The sequence below is a fragment of the Canariomyces notabilis genome (genome assembly GCF_033297395.1).
Source record: "Canariomyces notabilis strain CBS 508.74 unplaced genomic scaffold N656scaffold_31, whole genome shotgun sequence".
Classification (NCBI taxonomy): Eukaryota; Fungi; Ascomycota; class Sordariomycetes; order Sordariales; family Chaetomiaceae; genus Canariomyces; species Canariomyces notabilis.
Window position 1 is genome coordinate 291,047 of NW_027041853.1, and position 19,148 is coordinate 310,194.

Here is a 19,148-nt window from a genome sequence, read left to right on the forward strand (position 1 = left end):
AAAAAAATCAGCCCACCAACCCTGACCGCAATGAGAAATAAGAAGCAAAAAACCGCGGAATGACAAGAACACTCCGCTCAATCGCCAACAAAAACCGCCATCACCCATCTCTACCTGAAATCTACTCCGAAGGCGCCAAATAGCGCAACGTAGTCCTACTCCACAGCTCATTCCCACTCATCTGGAACTCCAAGCCCTGCAGATACGCCCTCATGGCCGGCGTATTACAACGCGCAAGGACCTCCTCCGACACCTCGCGGTAGCGAACCTCCCACTCACGGCACATACCGTACAGCACCCGCTTCGCCGCGGGAACGGACAGCTCCGCCTCCTTGGCCAGGATGGCCACAATGTTGCACAGCGCACCACCCTCTTCATGCGCCGTTTGAGAAGTCAACAGTTCCTTGTCGTAGCTCCAGATGTCGTTGATGACCGACAAATGCTTGGAGCACGTCATGTCGGCCGGGCGGGCGGTTTCCAGTTCCGAGGGGGAGATGCGCAGGCCCATGGAGAAGCGCATTAGCGCACCCAAAAGTCTATCCCGTTATGTTAGATTACTAGCGCTGAATGTTTTGGGAGGGTTGGGGGGGGGGGAGGTGAAGGGGATGAACGTACGCCTTGCCAACATCCCTCTCCCTGTACTCCAGATACTCGCCCAGCCCCAACGGCTTCATACGGGTACTATCCGTCTGAGCCTTCATAAACACAATCACCGGCTCGACAATATCTTCGGCCATCTCCCGGTCGTGCGCGCGCATGCTCTCCCACAGGTCGTACGTGATGTACTCAACGGGGATGCTCCGGTCGGGCAGCCGCTCGCCGCGCATCAGGGGCATCAGGCGCGCGTTGTACGCCTCGCCTTCTTCGAGGGACATGTACTCGAGCAAATCTTCCCCACACAAATCCAGTCAGCATTCTTTCCATATTATGTTGGGTAGGGAGGGGCTCACCATCAATCAAAAAAAGCACCGTCAACAACCGACAAGCAAAGTGTATCCGATCATCCAGCGCCTTGGGGAAGTACAGGCACGTAACACGAGAAAACCCCGCGTTGACAAACTTCTTGCGGGCCTTCTCGTTGGGAAACGGCCAGTGCTCGAGGAAGTAGCCGTCTACTTCCTGGGTTACCAGTTCCACACGGGGGTGGCAGAGCGGTGAGATGTGCGATTTGGGCACGTCCTGCTTGGTTTGCAGAGTGTGCTGGTTGCCTTGTGTGGTGTTGCTGATGCGGTTGAGGACGCCGTAGAGGGCTGAGGGGAGGTACTCGAAGATGGCCATTGTGTTGTTTGTTGTTGTTGAAGACGAAGTGTGAAGGCTGGATGGACTGGACGAGAACTGGAAAGGGGTGGGTGGATGGGAGATTAGAGAAAGAAGGGATCAAGATGGAGCATCGGCCCGGTGGACTGGAACTGAACGAGAGCCAAGGGGAGGGTTAATGTGGCCTGATTTTCGTTTCTCGAGAGACCCTTTAGATAAATCCGTCTTGAGATCAGTCAACAGCACAGGGCGGCGGCCATGTCTCTTTGTTGACATGCCTTGGCAGGCAGGCTCACTCAGACGGTCCCGCCACAAGCAGTGCGCATTATCTCGGCCAGATACCAGGTGGGTACAATACAGTCAGTTGGCAATGAACGATGCATCCCTGCGGCTACGAGAGACCCGCCCGGGAAACTGATCACGGCGGTTACTCTCCAGCAGTGCAGTTCCTGGGAGTAAGCAGAGCGAGTCGGGATGTACCGCTCATGGAAGCGAGTCCCGAGTAGAGCGAACGAGCCTGAACCGTTCATGCACGAATGAGCTGTGCTACTCCCGGGGCCGAACGGAGTTCGGGGCAGTTTGGGGCTCATTCCAGACGGGGAAGTACTGTAAGGTAGCAGCATCGGCCACTGCCATACCGGGTATTCAGTGTGATCTCCGAGGGCAGGATGCCGGTCCGTGCAGGCCCGGCCCCATTGCTTCAAGCATCGGCCGCTTACTGGAGCGCGGCTCGGCGGTTCAGTTCTTGGGGCAGTGGTTTATCTGCAGACCTGACACGATGTTACCCTTCCCTGGGCCACCACTCAGCTGTCTCGCACACTAACACCGGCCCGCCGCTTACTTGCCTGCCTGAGGTTGAATGGCTCAATGGGGCTTCGGCACATACACAGGCAGTGATTGAACGAACGGTTTAGGACTTGGGACTTGCCTGAATCAAATCCCGCCCAAAAAGCCCCCTCCTGGGGTACAAGAAGCGAAACGGCTTCCTTCGCCGCCGAACGACTATTATTACTTGGTTTAATTTGCAAAATACATAGCTCCTCCTTGCAAGCTGCTGTCCAGACCACCTCAGTCCACAGCCATGGACTCTGGCCTGCAGAGACTCGAGGCACTGGCCAAGCTGGCCATGCACAACATCACCCATGTCCCCGTAGGGGGCAGCGGCAAGATTGTGCTGGCCACGGCCGACGCCGTCGTCCAGAACTGGAAGCTCAGCCTGCCCATGTCGATTGCGCTGCTCTTGCTGTCCACCTACATCATCACGTCGCTGCAGTCGGTCATTGCACTGCGCAGCAGCAAAGACGGGCGCGAACCGCCCATCAAGCCGTACTGGATTCCGTATCTGGGCGACTGGTTCGGGTTTCTGACGGCGAGACGGGGGCTGGTGGAGGGTATCGTGTAAGTGCATACCTTAACCATACCTGGTATTTTGATATATTCTGTGTCAACTGGAATAAGTCTGTACTGACAGTCGTGATGATGCGATCCAGGGCCAAATATGGCGACTCGACGCCAGTCACCATCAAGCTCGGGCCGGCAAAGGCCTACTTGATGCTGCAGCCCGAGACGTTCGCCCCTCTGTTGAAGGCGACGCGGAGCTGCACCAACAAAGCCTTTGCGGTTCTTGTCATGAGTCAGATGTTTGGCACCAAGAAGAATGCCATCCGTAAGTCTGCCTCATGAAACCCAGGACTTCCATGTATTGGATGAGCCTGCTAACAGCTATCCGCAGACATCTACAAAAACGACAACAGCGGCATCGGCTCCGTCCCCTTGCCCGGCACCAACGTGCCCCCCAACCTGCGCGTGTGGTACCACCAACACAGAACCGCATCCCGCTTCATGCAGGGCGAGAGTCTAAAACTGATCGGCGAGCGGGTCATGAAGAACCTGTCCGAGGAACTCGCCAAAGTCGACCCCTCAGACCCAGTCGACTCAGGCGAATGGGTGACGCTGCCAGACTTCTACAAATGGTGGACGCGAAAACTCTTCGCAGCCGCCATCAGCGCCATCTGCGGGCCTTACCTGGTCAGCCTGAACCCGGGCTTTGTCGACGACTTCTGGACCTACTTGGACGAGTGGCCGACCATTTCCAAGTTCTACCCGCGCTTCATCGCGCCCAAGGCCTACGGCGCCCGCGAGAGGATTCTGGATGCCATCAAGCGCTGGCATGCTCATGCCAAGGAGCACTCGGATTACCGGCTTAACGGGCCTAATGATCCTTATTGGGATGATTACTGGGGCAGTTCATGGTTGAAGGTTCGGTATGCCTGGGGCGTTGACACGGGGGCTATGGATGATGATGCCCTTGCCAGCGAGGACCTGGCTCTGTTCACTGCGTAAGTCCCCTTTACCACCTCCCCTCTATCCCTTATTTACGTCCGGTTACCTTACTTACCACAACCCCCGTCCCCACAGCGCCAGCGCCAACGCCCTCCCAATGGCCTTCTGGAACCTGATCGAGATCTACAACGACCCCTCCCTCCTCGTGCGCGTGCAAGAAGAACTCGCAAAAAGCATCATCACCCCTCCCTCTTCCTCCCTCTCCCTCTCCTCCCCTTCTTCCAATGAAGAACCCCAACTGCCCCTCCAATTCGACATCGCCACCGTAACCTCCAACCCCCTCCTCCAATCCGTCTACGCCGAAGTCCTCCGCATGCGCGTCGCCCTCTTCCACAACCGCTCCCCCACCCTAGGCGACTACAAACTCGGCCCCTTCACCCTGAAAAAAGGCGGTCTCGTAACCGTCCCCACCCCGGTCGCCTCCTTCCACGAAGGCGTCTGGGGTCCCGAACGCACCGATCACGGGCGGCGACCGCTAACTCAATTCTGGGCTGAGCGCTTTCTAGTTCCAGACCTTGACTCCGATCCCTCGGGACATGGAAAGAAGGTCAAGTTTTCAACTGAGGGTCTTGAGGGGGGTTGGATGCCGTATGGTGGGGGGAGTCTGATGTGTCCCGGCCGGCATCTGGCCAAGCAGGAGATGATGGGGAGTGTGGCGGTTTTCGCGGCGTATTTTGATATGCAGGTGTTGAATGGCGTGCCGAGGATGGATGATCGGTTTTTTGGGCTCGGTGCGCAGCCGCCGGGGGAGCCGGTGCCGGTGAGGATTCGGAGGAAATTGGGCGCTGTTGGTAACATGAACGGGAAGCTGAGTGGTGGTGTTAAAGTGGAGCAGAGGCCGAGGGGTGGGAGTGGGTCGAGGAAGAGGAATGCTTTCTTCTCGGATGGGAGGGACTGATTGATGATGATCATGATGATGAGGTGCTGTTGGTCTTGGAGGCGCTCCTTATACATCTCAGGCTGTAAGGGCTAGGTGGTAGTATAGGCGTGTAAGTAGGTAGCTGGATGGGTTCAGGGAGGCTCCCGTTCTTCCACTGGTTTTGAGTAGATTTTCATGGCAAAGGCGTGGTCAACGTCAAGCCCCGAGGGCCTGACTGGCATGCAGGATGCTAGCTTGCATGAGGTCAACTCATCCACTTGCGGCACTACCCCTTTCTTCACAACAGAAAGTAGATCTTCCATCCGTCTAGATAACCAGAAAGACGGTTTTAACACAAAGTAAATGGTGAGTTGGATTCCATCCGGCTCCATTGCCATGGGATATAACATGTAGAAGCAGCTAGGTAGGTAGCTAGGAGTACTGGTGTGAGTGTTACGAGAAGTGTCTTGTAAAACACCATTAATGACAACATATCCAATTGTCTATCTGCAGCCAGCCCAATCTCAAATCCTACTCCAGAATCGGTCTTCGGCTTTCGGTTTCTTGCCGCCTCCAAGCCTCCAGTCCTGTACGAGTCTGGTATAAGCACCACCAACACGGCCGAGGAGTCAGGGTCCGAACAATGGTGTATTAGGAGGTACCTGGATGGGTAGGTAGGTAGGGAACCGTTCGCTAGCTGTCGGAATGCTACGCGGCGTCTCAGCCTGAATTCAACCTTAATCGTCAAGTCACATTCAGTAGTATGCTATATCCCATTGACAGAAGCTACCTTACCTACAGACGCGGAAAGGGGGATTGAAGTTGCATCTATCCTCGCAGAGTTGCAGTACGTTCAGGTATTCGCAGTGACTCCTTACATACATGTAGAGTATGTGCAAGAGCTACAGCATCCAGGTGAAGTGATACAGATGCTTCGGGCCTCCTAGTAGTAACCAACGCGTGAGAACTTGAAGGATGCTTATTGCATATGGGCATCACTGGTTCACTGGTATTTCAACTGGGCATCTCACGAGAAACTGTCAAGCAGTCAGGGTGGTCACTGGTGGGAAGGGGGAAAGGGGGCTGGTACTACTGGTAGAGGTTAAGAACTTACATGCATGAATCCAGGATACAATTGCCTATCGAATCACCTACCTGGTAAGGTAAGTATTCTTCAAAGGAATATTATTGGGTCTTTTTCCCTTGCCATTTTCCATCATATTAGTTCACATGCCAAAATACCTAGGTACAAACTGAGATATGTGCTCAGGGAGTATACAGATAGTCTGACAACTAACAAAGGGAGTTGAAAGCAGTACCTTCAAAAGCTGCCGAACGATAGTATGCTAACATAGGCTTACTCTCCCTGGTAGATAGTACTAGTACTAATGTCAAAATTAGATAGCGTCCCCCACGCACAGCTTTTTACCAATGTAAGGGCATCCATGGTCACTCTTGAGGTCCGGCCCGGGTGGGTGCAAATGGTAGTGGCCCCTGTTCTTGACATGGAACTACCAAATGTAAATACTACTGCGAATACTGCTAGTACCTACTTGCCTCGGCTGGCTGGTACTAGAATGGTTCCATTCCTATGCCTAACGCGGGGATGCCAAGTAAAGCCACTAGAACCGTTGAGATAATCAATCAACCCATCACCAAAGAGCTTTGTTTCGAGGGACTGGCGGATATGTCTCACGAACCGTGGTGAAAGTGTGGGTTGTTATTGGGACTCACTCCTCAACAAGTTAGACCTGCAGCACCGTAGCTGTAGCCCCTTGTTGTGGCGGCCTTCGGTAACAATTCCTGGCTAGCAGACATACTAGTTAGATGCGTATTCAAGCGAAAAACCAGGATGAACCTTTGACGGTACACCTGCGGAGGTTTCCGGCCGAGTCCCCGGAGGAGTTGTTGGCAATCTTGACAAACCTGTCAGGTAAGGTAGGTGAGCGTTCTTTTGGCCTTTTCAGGAACTTTACTAAACCTGAGGCGATGCCTTAACGCCGGCGCTCGTGGGCCAACCTTCCTCAACGTGCCAAAGGCTCTCTCTGTGAGGACTGGATGCTCATCGTGAAGGCTAGGGCGCCAGTCTTGTTCCCGATGCACATCAGGATTCTAGCTAGTCGAGTGGTACAGGACCACTGACCGTTCAGGATGTGCTGGCTGCTTAGAAATGCGGTGATTACTGCAAATGGATTCCTGAGACAAATCAGTCGAGGGTTGATCTGAAGTGCGGTACACTAGTGCAGAGACCTTCTCCCGGTACACTAGACAAGCGCCATGCATCATCTGCGAGATTCCGCGAGAGATGATCGTCGGATGCGGGCGTATCTCCTCAGCGGGGATTTGGATCGCGACCCGTTGAGATACTGATCTAGCTCGAATCCCACTAGGGCCGGGACCCATCGATGGCTTCCAAAGCGGAAGCGCCACAGGATCTCTTTGAAACCAGGGTTCGAAAGCAGTTGGTGATTGTGGCGGCCGCAGTCAGCTTCACCAAGCTCCTTGCAGTAATCGAATCTCTGGGCATGGTTTCAGTCAGTGCAGTAAGGGAGCTGACGTTGGAATCTTATTATCGCGCAACAATCGCCGCGGATGATGGCAATTGATCGAGATGAACAGCGAGGATGGTCGTAGTGAACCGAATAATGCCTAGGATATCAGATGGGTTTGTTGGGACACAGTAAGCTGGCCAAACGCCGAGACGCCGTTGACCATATCTTGCTGCAGTCTTCGGACCAAGCCGGCATCTCGGCAGCGGTGTTCGGGCTGATTTTCTCACGGCAGCCTCTGCCGGATGACGGGGCGAGGCTGGGAGCTAAAACTCTGGAGGGGTATGTCGCCCCGGATTTCGGAAGAATGGTACGCGATTTAAGATCTGACGGGCGTCGGAGTTGGATCGACGCTTACCCCGATTCAGGCCAAGAAACCTGTGGTGTGCCAACCCCTGCTTAACGTTATCTTGAGGACTCTTGGGTAAACAAAGGCGGAAAGGAATCCCGGGAAGCGCTGCAGCCACCGAAAAGCCGGCCGGGGACATCGCCGCAGCTGCTAGCGTAGAACGCGATGTGACGCCTTGAAATCTTCAATTGCCTATCGATGGCAGCCTGTATGTATGACACATCACGGTAAACGTGTGCAGAGAGTCTCCTCTAACATGTGTATTATCCTTAGAATAGATTGTCAGTCTGTACCTAGCGTAGATTCGATTAGCAGTGGTCGGCAGATCCAAGGGTGTGTGCCCTGTAGTGGGCCAGTGGAAGGGCTTCACCGTTCACGCGGTTCGGATAAGCTCCCCCAGCAGCCGCATACAGAAAGCTCGAATCGAACTCGTAGGCAACTGAAGTTCCAATCTGGAATCCGAAGGCTGCAGTTCTGTGCTACCCCGAGTACCGGTTAGGACGCACAACTCTAGCTTGGTAACCAATCTAGATGGTTGTTGACGGTTGAGGCCGTAAAACGTTCCAATCGGCGCAAATGCTCTCATCTTCAACACAGGGCTGGCTGCTTGTTTTGGATCCTGTCCGGCTGCTCCGGTGTATCACCAGGTGTACTTTGGGAGCCACGACACCCTCATCAGTCGTCTTGCATTGGGGCACTTTTTCGTAACACAACTGAGAGTAGGGAATATGCGTAGGGCTGGGTGGGGAAGGAGAGTTCGAGGTTCGATGCGACCGTTTGAACTGATCTGCGCGGGGCGCCCATCATTCACTGGGTGGCCCCTGCTGAGTCAGGGGCGACTGCCTGCATTCAGGGCAATAGTACCCCGCCGAGCTTCGTGTCTGTTGGCAGGACGCGGAAGGAGGGGCCCAAGGTCAGGTTGGGATGGCCAAGTCAAGCAGCCATTGGCCCCGGATTGGAATGCACTGTTGGTCGCGCCAATCCACCCATCTTTGATCTATCCAGAATCTAGCATCTAAGGTAGTGTAATATGTGCTCGAGAAACAACAACCTGGAATTTCTACACGATTCGGATGCCGGTCTAGTGCAATAACACCCAAAGTCGGCGACGCTGTTGCGCGGCACAGAACGCATACCAGTACATACAGTAACAGCCCTCCCGCGTGCGCAAATCCTCCGCTTCAGTGCAACGTATGCACCAACTCAACGCGCTGGCGTGGTATTCCCTGGGCTGTTCCCGTCCGTCCATCCTGGAGGCTCCATCCAGCCCTTCCATTCCAATTCTTCCACCCTTCGCCAGCAGCCCCACACCTCACACCTGGACATTGCCGTGCCGCGCGCTCTGTTCAGAGCCCCCGTCAGACGTCCCAGGCGGCCATGGCATTCAGTCGGTCAAGCAGCATAGCAATCCGCTTCTCGGTCCCCACAGCCTTGCGCCAGGGCGTGTCGCACTGCATTAGACCCGAAACCTCCTTGACGCGTCCCATCAACCCACTCAGCGCCTTCAACTGCAGCACGATCAGATTCCTCACCAATAGCTCCCACTCGTTAGCCGAGTCCACCTCGTAATCCCCGAAGAAGACCCCCCACCGCCCGCTGCCGCTCCCCTGTCGCTCACCGCCCTCGCCAGCGCCGCAGCCACCGTTACCGCCAGCACCACCACCACCACCACCACCACCAGCGCTTGTACCACAACCACCGGTGGTGTCTGCCGAGAGACTGTTGTTGGGCCGCCTGCCGGTCGGCGCCGCACCAGCCGTCCCCGGGCTCGGCAGCAGGTCAAAGTAGCCGTTGACGATGCGCTCGCAGAGGCCGGCCAGACGATCCGTCAAAAAGGTGAGGATGGTCATGTTCTCGGGCCGCGACGTGCAGTGCCCGCAGAGCATCATGGCCTCGCCGTAGCGGAGCGCCTCGCGGTGCGACGCCAGCCCCGCGTCCAGCTGCGCCGCCGCCGTGTCCTGCACCGTCTCGAGCTCGTCGATTAGGAACACGACCCGCTGCAGGCACTGGCACGGGTGGTCCTGCAGTGAAGTGGTTGGTGAGCTGTTGCTGTTTAGTAAACCGCCACCGAACTTGTTGGGTGGTGTTGTTGCTTTGCCGTTGGTCAGCAATATCCCGTCGCCCTTGGGCGTGGGTGCACTGCTCCGAGAGGCCGGGCTGTTGTCGTCGGTTGGTGACGACCGCATGCTGTCCTTTGCGGCTGAGGTGGACAGGCCAAGTGTTGACAGAGGAGGGGTCATCATTGACGGGGAGGTAATGACGGAGAAGGCGGCTGGGTCGACGCCGCTGTTCGTCCACAGGTTGATGTCCATATCCAGGTCTGTTACCACATCCAGCTCGGGCGGCGAGCTGATGAGCCACTGCTCGATGCTGGACGGGGACCCGCCCGTGCGTATCTTTCCAAAGCCGTCGCCTAGGTCAAACGAGGCAAGAGAGGCGCCAACTCCAAGGTCCTGAGTCGGATCCCCGAGGTCCATGGTGAAGTCCATCGGATGCCCGGAGACGGCAGAAGGATCGCCGCCCGACGTCTCGGCCAGGGGCTCAGCTGTGAGGCCTGATGCTGACTGCGGCTCCCCCTTGGATGTTGCCGTCGGTGATTGCGGCCTCCGCTTCAAAGTCTCCCGGTCTCGGCCGGCCCCTGAGCTGTTTTTCGACTCCTTTCCATCCGTCTTGTTCTTTTTCCGCCCTGAACCTTTCCCGGCTGGTTGGGCATATACACATGGCCTTGATAATGTTTTGCATCGGCTGCAACCCGTCTTCTCGCCCGTACACCGGAGCTTTTCGCATGTTAGTCCAAGAGAGCGTCAAAGGGCCCCTTTGAGGAGGCAATGATAGACAGCATGATGCGGAAAAGCGACGGGCAACTGGAGGAGAGGCCAGGGGCTATGGCGGTTGAAGCCATGACTGACCTTCTTTGCTCGACAGCTGTTGCAGGCTTGCTGCACGACAGGCCTTGCTGTTACCGGGTCGATGGCCTGCCGCATAAACATTGAGTTTTCATTTTTGGTGTCTAACCTCCAGGTGCCCAACATCTTGGATGGTATTGTGACAGCTACTTTTGACCGAGCATGTCTTGGAAAAGGGAACACATCCACATGTCCTGGCACGATGCTTATATGGGAGGCAATGGCAGCTTGAGACCTCCCCTGCTCAGATCGCCGCCCTCCAGAAAGGCGTACAGTACCTCATCCCGGCGGACCCGCAGACGCCAAGCCGTTGAGGCGCTGCTGGATTAAGGCACAACTGCAAGCCTTAAACCGCTATAGACTATCGCGGCGGAGCTCCAGGTACGGGTACATACATACATACCCCTAACTCAGATCCGCTTGGCGGACTACACGGACTGGGCATCCGCCCTTTGCTGTCAGACCGGAACTTCCTTCGCCATTTTCGGTCAGCAAGAGATTATTATGCTTCTCTGTCGCAATATCGTTCGTACCAATCTCGAGCTTGCCCTGGCTCCACTCGATGCGTGTACCGCCCACGACCCCTCGTTCAGCAAGCGTCTGGGGAGTCAAGGGACAGGGTCTTGGTGCGAATGGCAGGCTCCCGCTCTCCCCGACAGCGCAAGATTGGTTTGGTCGGTCTCCTTCTGGAAGGATAAGGTGGCAAGCATTCTCGTGTCATCTTTTCCTCATGTCCTCTTCATCCATCCCATGGCTCTCCGTGCTGTTTCCCCTCCTTGCCATCCCCCACCCAAGCCCCCCTCACAGGCCCCCCACATGTAGTGTGGTTGATTGGTGATTGCCAGTTTCCATTCGGGTTCTGGAATACCGCTAAGGGACCTCCCCCCTTGCGCCAGTAACTGACACCTCCTTCGTCCAGGGCCCCGGTTCCTGGTCGATACAATCACAGCAGACAAAAGGTTGCCGTACACGTACTTGCATCAGCGCCAAGAGACGATGCTCAACTGCAAGAGCGGGGTTCGCAGGTGGCTCACAAATGCCCTGCACCTGCGCGGCTCGAAGGCCAAATACTGCGTGAGGACGGGCCGTGTGCTCCTGTACGGGACACATACACTCTGCCTCGAATTCCACTCCAGGTCTCAGGGGACGGGCCAACGGCAAACTGTACTGGCAGCCTACTAGCATGCCCCTAGGCGGTGGTTCTCCTCACTAGGTATTTGTCCCCCGGCCTAGCTCGAGTCACCACCAGCCACCAGTCCTGTGCCGAGAAGACGTGCTTACCTAGGCATGCATTGGGGGAGCTTGGGACGGTCCCATTTCCACAGGTGCAAGCACATATATTGAAGGCCAATGAAACATCAGAGCGGAGAAGAGGATAAAATTGGCCTTTTGTGGCGTTCAGGGCCCAGCAAGAGATAGCGCCGATTGTGCACGGAGGTTAACCGTAGCGTCCACGGGTGTGTAGAAATGGCGCTTGGCTAAGCCTGTTAGAGGAACCTGGAAGTTGGCTCCCTCCACTAAACGAACAAGAAACGCCATACCTTAGTTTAACCGCCCCGATCCAGGGCATCTCAGCCCGTGGGCTGAACCTGACCAAAGCCATCTCGTGAGTTGTAACGGTGCTGCTAGCGGTAATTTCCGTTAGTCAGGACTGGATTCTGGAGGAGGCTAACTTCCTGGCTAAGCACAGGGCGTCCAACTGTATCTTAGCCTCGATTCAGGGTGCATCCTATCCCAGGGAGTTGATTCTCAACTGGGTCTGCTACTGGCCCGGTCCTCCAGCTGTCACCGGTGAGTCTTGGGATTGCTGTTCGGGTCATCACTGCATCAACAGAAGGCCCGGCCTCGAGGCCGTGAAACGCACCAGACTGGTTTCGTACTATCTCTGTTATGGGTGATTGGATAAGTGCGCGATATGGCTCAAATCTTTGGCGAGTAGCTTGGCTAGTAGCAAACTAGCAACAACTTGCTCACTGCAATTGCTCACTGCTCAGTCAACGAAGCCGGTGTGTTAAGCGGGATTCTTGAGGTGCTAATTGCTCCGCAGATCGTGATACATGAATACCGGTATGTGAAGTGCTTACTCTCTCACCGTCTAGTACCTGCTGTGAGGATGCACATACATGTAGTATCTACAGACTGCCTACGCAGAATACTGCAAGCAATAAACTAACTGATGACCAAACGATTAGATATCTCTACTCTCGTCTGGTAGCAGTCATGTGCCTGCATAACCTTTTTGAACATTTTACATACCAGACTGCAACTGTAGGTAAGTGGATGGTCAGCGGCACCAAATGCTCCGCCACCCGACAGCTCTGTCTATGTGTCCCTATGCCAGTGTTCTGCCCAGAATATGCCGTACAGCCATGGCGTTACATTTTCCGATGGGCGGGCTTGACCGCCGTTGCGTTGTCCTTACCTACAGGCTACCTACTCCTTCAGCCCTTCTCTCGGCGAACCAAAAGCGGTGTAATGCGAGTTCAAGTTATTTGCCAGGCGGCCCGAATCGCATCTCTACCATTCAAACCATAACGTCGCGAGGGGGAATGAGCTCAAGGGATGAATGGAACGTCAGGAAAGGCGAAATCAATTACCTACCCAAGACATACATGTACGCCAAGCTTCCAAGCTTTCTTAGCTGGCCTTGAGTCAACTGGGCCAAGCATAAGCAGGCATACAACTACAAACCGAGAACCGCTCCCAGTCACTTGGGTGAGGTTGGACTTGTGAGTTGGCCCGGGGGACTGGACTGGCGTTGATCTGATCTGGTCGCCTGTATTGGCTCGTTTTGCGAGTACGAGGTGAAACTTGACACCGTCAAAGACTGTTGCATTCACTTTCGACACCAAGTGGAGTTATATTGTACAACAAAATAAAGTAGCTGAGGTATGGAGCTCGAAGGTAAGGTAGCACCGTAGCACGATACTTTGAGCCACGACATAAACGAACCATTTATTGGCGGGATCTGGCATCATGGTCTAGCAACAAGCAATCTGACTCCGCCTCGGGCCAATACTTACGATACGATGGAAGGCTTTGTGGTTCATGTTGTTGTCTACCTAGGTAAGGTATGGGCTGATTGTGCTACCTGCCGCGATCGGTTTTCGAGAGCTTCCATGACTGACCGCTTCCTTCCGAATTCCGATCAATGATACTCGAGGTGAATGCAGCAAGGGACAGGGACTTGGATCGGAGGCGGCTGATTAGTAGCGATTACCTGGGTACTAACTTAGCTTCGACCCTTAGATGAACCCTGTAGGTCATCTGCCTAAAGATTGATATGATACTATCTTCTGCGGGCATGCTGTACATTATCACTCATGATACGGAGCACATACGAGATGATACATATTGAACCGGGCTTCGGCTTACACTCTCTGTTGACGGCTGGGCTGTCATGTGGATATCCATGGTCATCAGACTAACAACGAAGTGACAAACGTAGTAAGCCCAGCATGGAGAAGCCTCATACTATCTAAGGTAGTCGGGATTCGAGGTAGTACCCAGAGTTTGGCTCGGCAAATCGCACTTCCTTGCCGTGCTGACGACTTACATGCAGCCGAGGGCATAGTCCGAGTCCGATGTGCAGTTATCAATGATTGCGTACTCTGTTTCACCTCCCTAAATCGCAATGTGAACTACCTAGGCAACCTCAAACTTGCCATTACATTCCGATGGAATTGGGAATTGGGGCCACAGATGCTGGTGATTCTACCGAAGACCCGGGTTCCGGGCCTGGGAGCGTGGCTGTTGTAAGGCTACCTGCTTCCAGTTAGTTTGGACGGATGGCTGTCCCTTGTGCGACTAAACTTTGGTTGTAGAAAGAATGCGATGCCTGGCCGGCCTTATTAAGATAGGACGGCAACCCACAGTGTTTGGGGCTTCTATGATGCCTAATACGAGTCACCAGACCAGTGCCTTGCTTTGAGTTTATGCGGTAAAGCCTGAAGGACCCGACAGCACGAATATCAGTGAGGTCGGAACCTATAGAACTGTCAAAGCCTGATGCACCGTGAACTTCGGAATGCAGTGAGGCACCTATGTTGACGGTTCAGGGCTACAGCATCCTGGCGTCTAGAGAATCCCAGAACAAGACGTGTGGGTATCTAAGAATCTACCTCCTGACAAGCGACTAGGTACATCTAGATGTATTGTAACACCTAAGGAGAGACCTAGTATAACCATGAAGCTGCTGAACGAAACCATCTACACAACATGAATACCCCGGGCCTGATCTCCATAAGCTTGAGACCAGGAACCGGCACATGATCATGTACATTGAGATCTTTGTGCAATACTAGTAGTTGCGAGAACTTAATCGACGGTCGAATCCATGATCCTCGTTACTCTCTAGATTGTCATCCAGCCAATTCATTGCTAGGCGCCGCAAGCCCCATCTTCTTGTCATTAACAAGCAATTGCGAAGCCCATATCAAAGATTAAAAGCCCCGGGGGCGGAACAGTCAAGAATAAGGTACCTTACAGTTGCAATCATGGATTTCAAACCCGACTGTGCCCATCATGATCATCCCCCAGCCGTCAACAGGTACGCCCACACACACGCCCGCAGTAGGAAACAAGCAAATGTCACGGCCACCACGTTATGGAAGCCGGCGGGAGTGGACTCGACATATACTCTATATACGCCGTAGATACTAAATACCTAGATACGAACTACAACCCTTTCCCCGGTGCCGAGACTCAGCCGGGGTCGAGGGGAAGGTTCCGGTGTTTCAAATTGAGTTCCCATCTATATGTAGTGACATCCCGTCAGGTGCGTGGTGTCTGGGTAAAGGGCATTTGCAGCTGCAGGACTACGGTACGGCCCCTTCGAGCAACGTCCACTGCATTTCTTCATATTCTAGTAGGTATCTGGTAAGTTGCGGGTACAACTGCCGTCCGGGAGGAGCAGAAACAGGAAGCACGGCGAGGCAAGGCCCGTTCCGCGTTTCACGGCATTACACACATCCTTCATATGTCTCAAGTGCCGGTGATGTGGGGTACGGGTACGGGTACATGTTCGAGACACGGACGGGGCGCCTTCATGTTGTGCTATTCATGTACTGCCCGTAGATCAGGTACTGTACACTACTACTGACACGGCATGGCGGTACAGGCATTGTTGCGGGTCTCATGTCGTCAGGTGGTTCAAACTCGGTTCGAGTCCCGGTGCTCGGCGGCCGAGACACGATGCTAGTGGACATCCGCGTATAACTAACGGTTTTCGGATTTCGGGGTTCCAAAGTCCATAAAGCCCGTATTGGCAGACTGGGTCTCGTACAGAGCATCATAGTATATAAAGCATGAAGCCCCGGAAGAGGGAGGTCCGTCAAGCTGTTTCACGCTGTGCTGTGTGAGGTGCACGCTCAAAGTACGAAGCTCAACACCATGGCCGGGACTTGTGTTGCTTACGCCAGAGCGCTAGGGACGATTCACACTGTCAGATGTTGAGCAAGATAGAGTAATTCAAGGGGCCAAATACATCAAGAGAGATTGGGCAGGGTTCTCTTCCCAGAATGGGCGATACCGACAGCAACCCCTGAAAGGGCTCCCTCGACATTCTCTCTCCCGGCTTCCGTTCGCCGAGGCCTATAACCATTGATAACGACCTACCTGCCAGAAAGGGACTCGCCGGCCTACGAACCGGACTCCTCACCGAGAACGCTAGACCACATACCTCTACCGACCGAGATCCATGAGAGACAGAGTGCCAGGGTAGATGCCATGCATCCGGTGCAACAATCTGACAAGAGCAAAGGGATTGCAGGGCAGCTCAGAATAATTCTATGACTGGAAACAGTGGAAGGAGATGGTTGGGAAACAAGAACGATTCAAACTCACCGCACGCTCGATTCTCTAGTAGGTCACCTAAGTACCGACTCCAACATGAAGTAGGGCACCTCACGTCCGCACGACCATACCTCCACCCATCCTCGACCGACAACAGGCTATTCCATGTCCATCAGGACCTCCCGTGACCAAACACCGAATACACCGCTCGCACCCTTCCAGCCACCTCCCAGCAACAACCGCATCATATGCCGTGGCCTGGCCTGAACTCACCCACATGCAGTCGGGCACCACCAACCCTCAGCCCCAGTCATGCTACTTACTTAGTACTAATACTCCCTCGAAACGAACTTCATAACCCCGGCACCAACATCAAAAACCACCAGCGCGTTCTGCATAAACACATCACCCAGGATATACGGCCCCTCGACGCCGCCGTCAGCAATCGCCGTCATGCACAAGCCCGTTTCCGGGTCTGCCAGGTTCCGGTAGACCAGGTCGACCGGGTTGATCCAGAACCTGATCCCGTCCAGCACAACAGCGACGCGTGGCGGGATGGCGTCGCAGGAGGTGAAGTAGGCGTTGTACTGTGGGTTGTAGAGGGCGGGGGGGTGGAAGGCGGAGTTTATACTCTCTGCGAGGGCTGCGGGCATAGGTTAGTTAATATCTCTTTTGCCGTGGCGGGGCCTGATGGTGGTGAATTTGGGGTGATGGGGGTAATGGAGTGGGCGCAGTGTGGTGTCCTCAACTGGGAGGTGGGTGATTAAAGATAGCGGCCGAGAAGGGAATGCTTACTTGGGGGAAGGTAGCAGAGCGTTGTGCCGCTGTCGACAATGTATGGGTACTTCTTGGTGTTCATGGTCTGGTCGTAGTACCAGCCATCCGGGATGACGGTGTAGAAGGAGTACTCGCTGGCCGTTTCCGGGATGGAGTTCACCCGTGTCTGTCACGTTGTTTGCGTTGTCAGTACTTACCCTCCCGCGGGATATCAGTCAAGAGTCGAAGAAATCCAAACCCACAATGATCATATCCAAACTCGCAACCTCGCCATAATCCATCCCCTCAACCAGCGGAATCCCACCAAGGGCAAGCACCCCCGTGGACGTATTACGGTCAATAGCAATGCTAAACACAGGCTCGATCCCCCCCTGGCTGACCATGGTCGTGAACACAGGAGAGTACTGCACCCTGCCTCCAGTCTCATTGCTATACCCGTGCGTAAGCGCCGGGAACGCCAAGCCCACCACTCCACTCGTCTGGTTATTCCCAAACCAGTGCGTGGTACTAGCCAGGCCCACGAGCTGCCTCTTGGCCGTGACATTTCCAATCGTGATGTCGGAGAAGCCCATGGCGCCACTCACGACCTCCCCGTCGCCGTACTTGATGAGCATCAACATTTTGGGGTCGTGCGGCCCGTACCCAAAGGTTTCGGGGTAGTACCCGCCACCAAAGGCGCAAGCGGTCTGGGGTTTGACAAACTCCAGATCCTTGCCGACGCAGCTAAAGCTTCTTTGGACTGCCCACGTGTCGGCACACCCGGTGTCGAGCAGCATTGACAGAGGTTGGCCATCCCAGAGAGCCTCGATCGCGTACTGCGTGCCGTAGGCGGAAGCGGTGGTGATGTTCTGGTATCCGGAGCCTCCGGCATGTCGCTGGTTAGCGCCCAGGACGGCTGCTGCGGACCGGCCGTTGGGCAAGCTCCCAGGACTGGTGGTGATTGGGCCTTGGATTGCGCGCAACTGTTGGGTATGCTGGCTGATTTTTGGAGCCGTGTTTTTGACTGACATCCAGCGGCGGGTTGATTTCGGTATCTCGTAGCGAATCCCTGGGGGAGCATGCTCCAATATCCTCAAGTTGGGTGGAGAAGGGAAGGCGGCTACCCCTGAGATCGCGGCGAGGGCGCCGTAGAGAAGATCGTAGAGCGTGGTGACGGGTGCCATGTTGAACTTGACAGTTAGCGGAGTGGGCTGATATGGGATGTAAAGGATGTCTGTCGGCTCTTGACTTGACGGTGGACGGGTCGCAGATACAGGTGTCCTAGTAGGTAGTAACCAGGCTGAGACTGAGTCGGGTCGATATCCGTGATTAGGGGTAGAGGAATGATACGAAGATGTAAAGACAACGAGGAAGACCTTGAAGCGAAGGGCAGTGGCTAAGTAGACGAACTTATGTAGGGGACCCAAAGGGGACAACGGGAGTGACACAGCGAGTGAGGTTGAAAGCTGTACGATTTTATGTCTCACTGAAGTGTCCGATTCTTGAGCAGAAAGTTGCCATATGGAGCCGTGTTTGATATCTCTGTGGAACTGGACTTTGAAGTTGACCGCTGGATTCCAAGGAAAAGCTAGATATCTCGAGTCATCCGAGGGGACGGGATCCCACAGCACATGAATGACGCGTGCTTCATAGGGTGCCACATCGTAGTCGTTTGAAGATACACGTAATTTAACTCGAGTTCACTAACAAACAATCCTCGTCTTTCGGACCATGAGCTCATCCAGAGAAACCGGGACACTCACCACACTGATTGACTAAGTAATGGCATTGTGCCTGTCTCCCTTGATCCGATCGTACTCGACGTGCGCTTGGGCTTTCAGTGAATCCTGTCTAGTGTCATGCAATCTCATCAACGAATGCTGCTTTTCTTGGTAACTCTCCAAGAGAGGGGACGCGGGGGCTGACGAAGGCTGACTTGTTGATCCGCTCTGTGGATGCTTGACTGGAGGTAACACATGGAATGTATGCAAGGGGCCGTTCAGTTCACAGCTGTCTAACAGTCTCACAGGTGACCCGTGAGCAGAATAAGTGTTGCTTAAGGCCCTAAGATGGCTATCCCGCAGTAACAGAGTCTCGCAAGCGCTGAAGGAAGTGTGCGTTACCTGTTCTGATTCAAAAGGCCTCCTATCGATGCAAGAAGAATCCAGGGAATGATCTAGGTTGCCAGGCTTTTTGCCCACTCCAAACGGAGGGACCCTGTCTACCACCAACAAGGTCCAAGTAACGTGCTAATAATAAATGCCACTAGAAGAAAGCTTATAGGGTACAAGTATCTCACGGAACTTCTTGACTTTTGATGCGATTCCTGGTGGGTA

The 19,148-nt window shown here is 54.5% G+C and overlaps 5 protein-coding genes across 5 annotated transcripts; 2 read left to right on the plus strand and 3 right to left on the minus strand.

Annotated features, from left to right (window-relative positions):
- Positions 1-82: 82 nt before the first annotated feature.
- On the minus strand, positions 83-1,452 carry N656DRAFT_832266 (Aristolochene synthase in complex with 12,13 Difluorofarnesyl diphosphate). The gene is made up of 3 exons (XM_064818655.1): positions 951-1,452; positions 616-889; positions 83-536 (listed from the first exon to the last, which is right to left on the minus strand). The coding sequence occupies exons 1-3, from the start codon at positions 1,276-1,278 to the stop codon at positions 122-124; spliced, it is 1,017 nt and encodes a 338-aa protein (XP_064666171.1). The 5' UTR covers positions 1,279-1,452; the 3' UTR covers positions 83-121.
- An 886-nt stretch (positions 1,453-2,338) lies between these two features.
- On the plus strand, positions 2,339-4,498 carry N656DRAFT_848549 (cytochrome P450; the record flags this gene model as incomplete). The annotated part of the gene is made up of 4 exons (XM_064819304.1): positions 2,339-2,655; positions 2,748-2,923; positions 2,990-3,596; positions 3,676-4,498. 4 exons carry the CDS (start codon positions 2,339-2,341, stop codon positions 4,496-4,498), a joined length of 1,923 nt encoding a protein of 640 aa, XP_064666172.1.
- Positions 4,499-6,192: 1,694 nt separating this feature from the next.
- Positions 6,193-6,514, plus strand: N656DRAFT_425522 (uncharacterized protein). Its single transcript, XM_064809613.1, has one exon. The coding sequence runs from the start codon at positions 6,287-6,289 to the stop codon at positions 6,455-6,457; it is 171 nt and encodes a 56-aa protein (XP_064666173.1). The 5' UTR covers positions 6,193-6,286; the 3' UTR covers positions 6,458-6,514.
- Positions 6,515-8,452: 1,938 nt separating this feature from the next.
- N656DRAFT_832267 (uncharacterized protein) lies at positions 8,453-10,389 on the minus strand (the record flags this gene model as incomplete). Its single annotated transcript, XM_064818656.1, has 2 exons — positions 8,453-10,134; positions 10,267-10,389. 2 exons carry the CDS (start codon positions 10,387-10,389, stop codon positions 8,716-8,718), a joined length of 1,542 nt encoding a protein of 513 aa, XP_064666174.1. The 3' UTR covers positions 8,453-8,715.
- A 5,996-nt stretch (positions 10,390-16,385) lies between these two features.
- Positions 16,386-17,996, minus strand: N656DRAFT_801751 (acid protease; the record flags this gene model as incomplete). Its single annotated transcript, XM_064818160.1, has 3 exons — positions 16,386-16,699; positions 16,852-16,999; positions 17,076-17,996. 3 exons carry the CDS (start codon positions 17,994-17,996, stop codon positions 16,386-16,388), a joined length of 1,383 nt encoding a protein of 460 aa, XP_064666175.1.
- Positions 17,997-19,148: the final 1,152 nt, after the last annotated feature.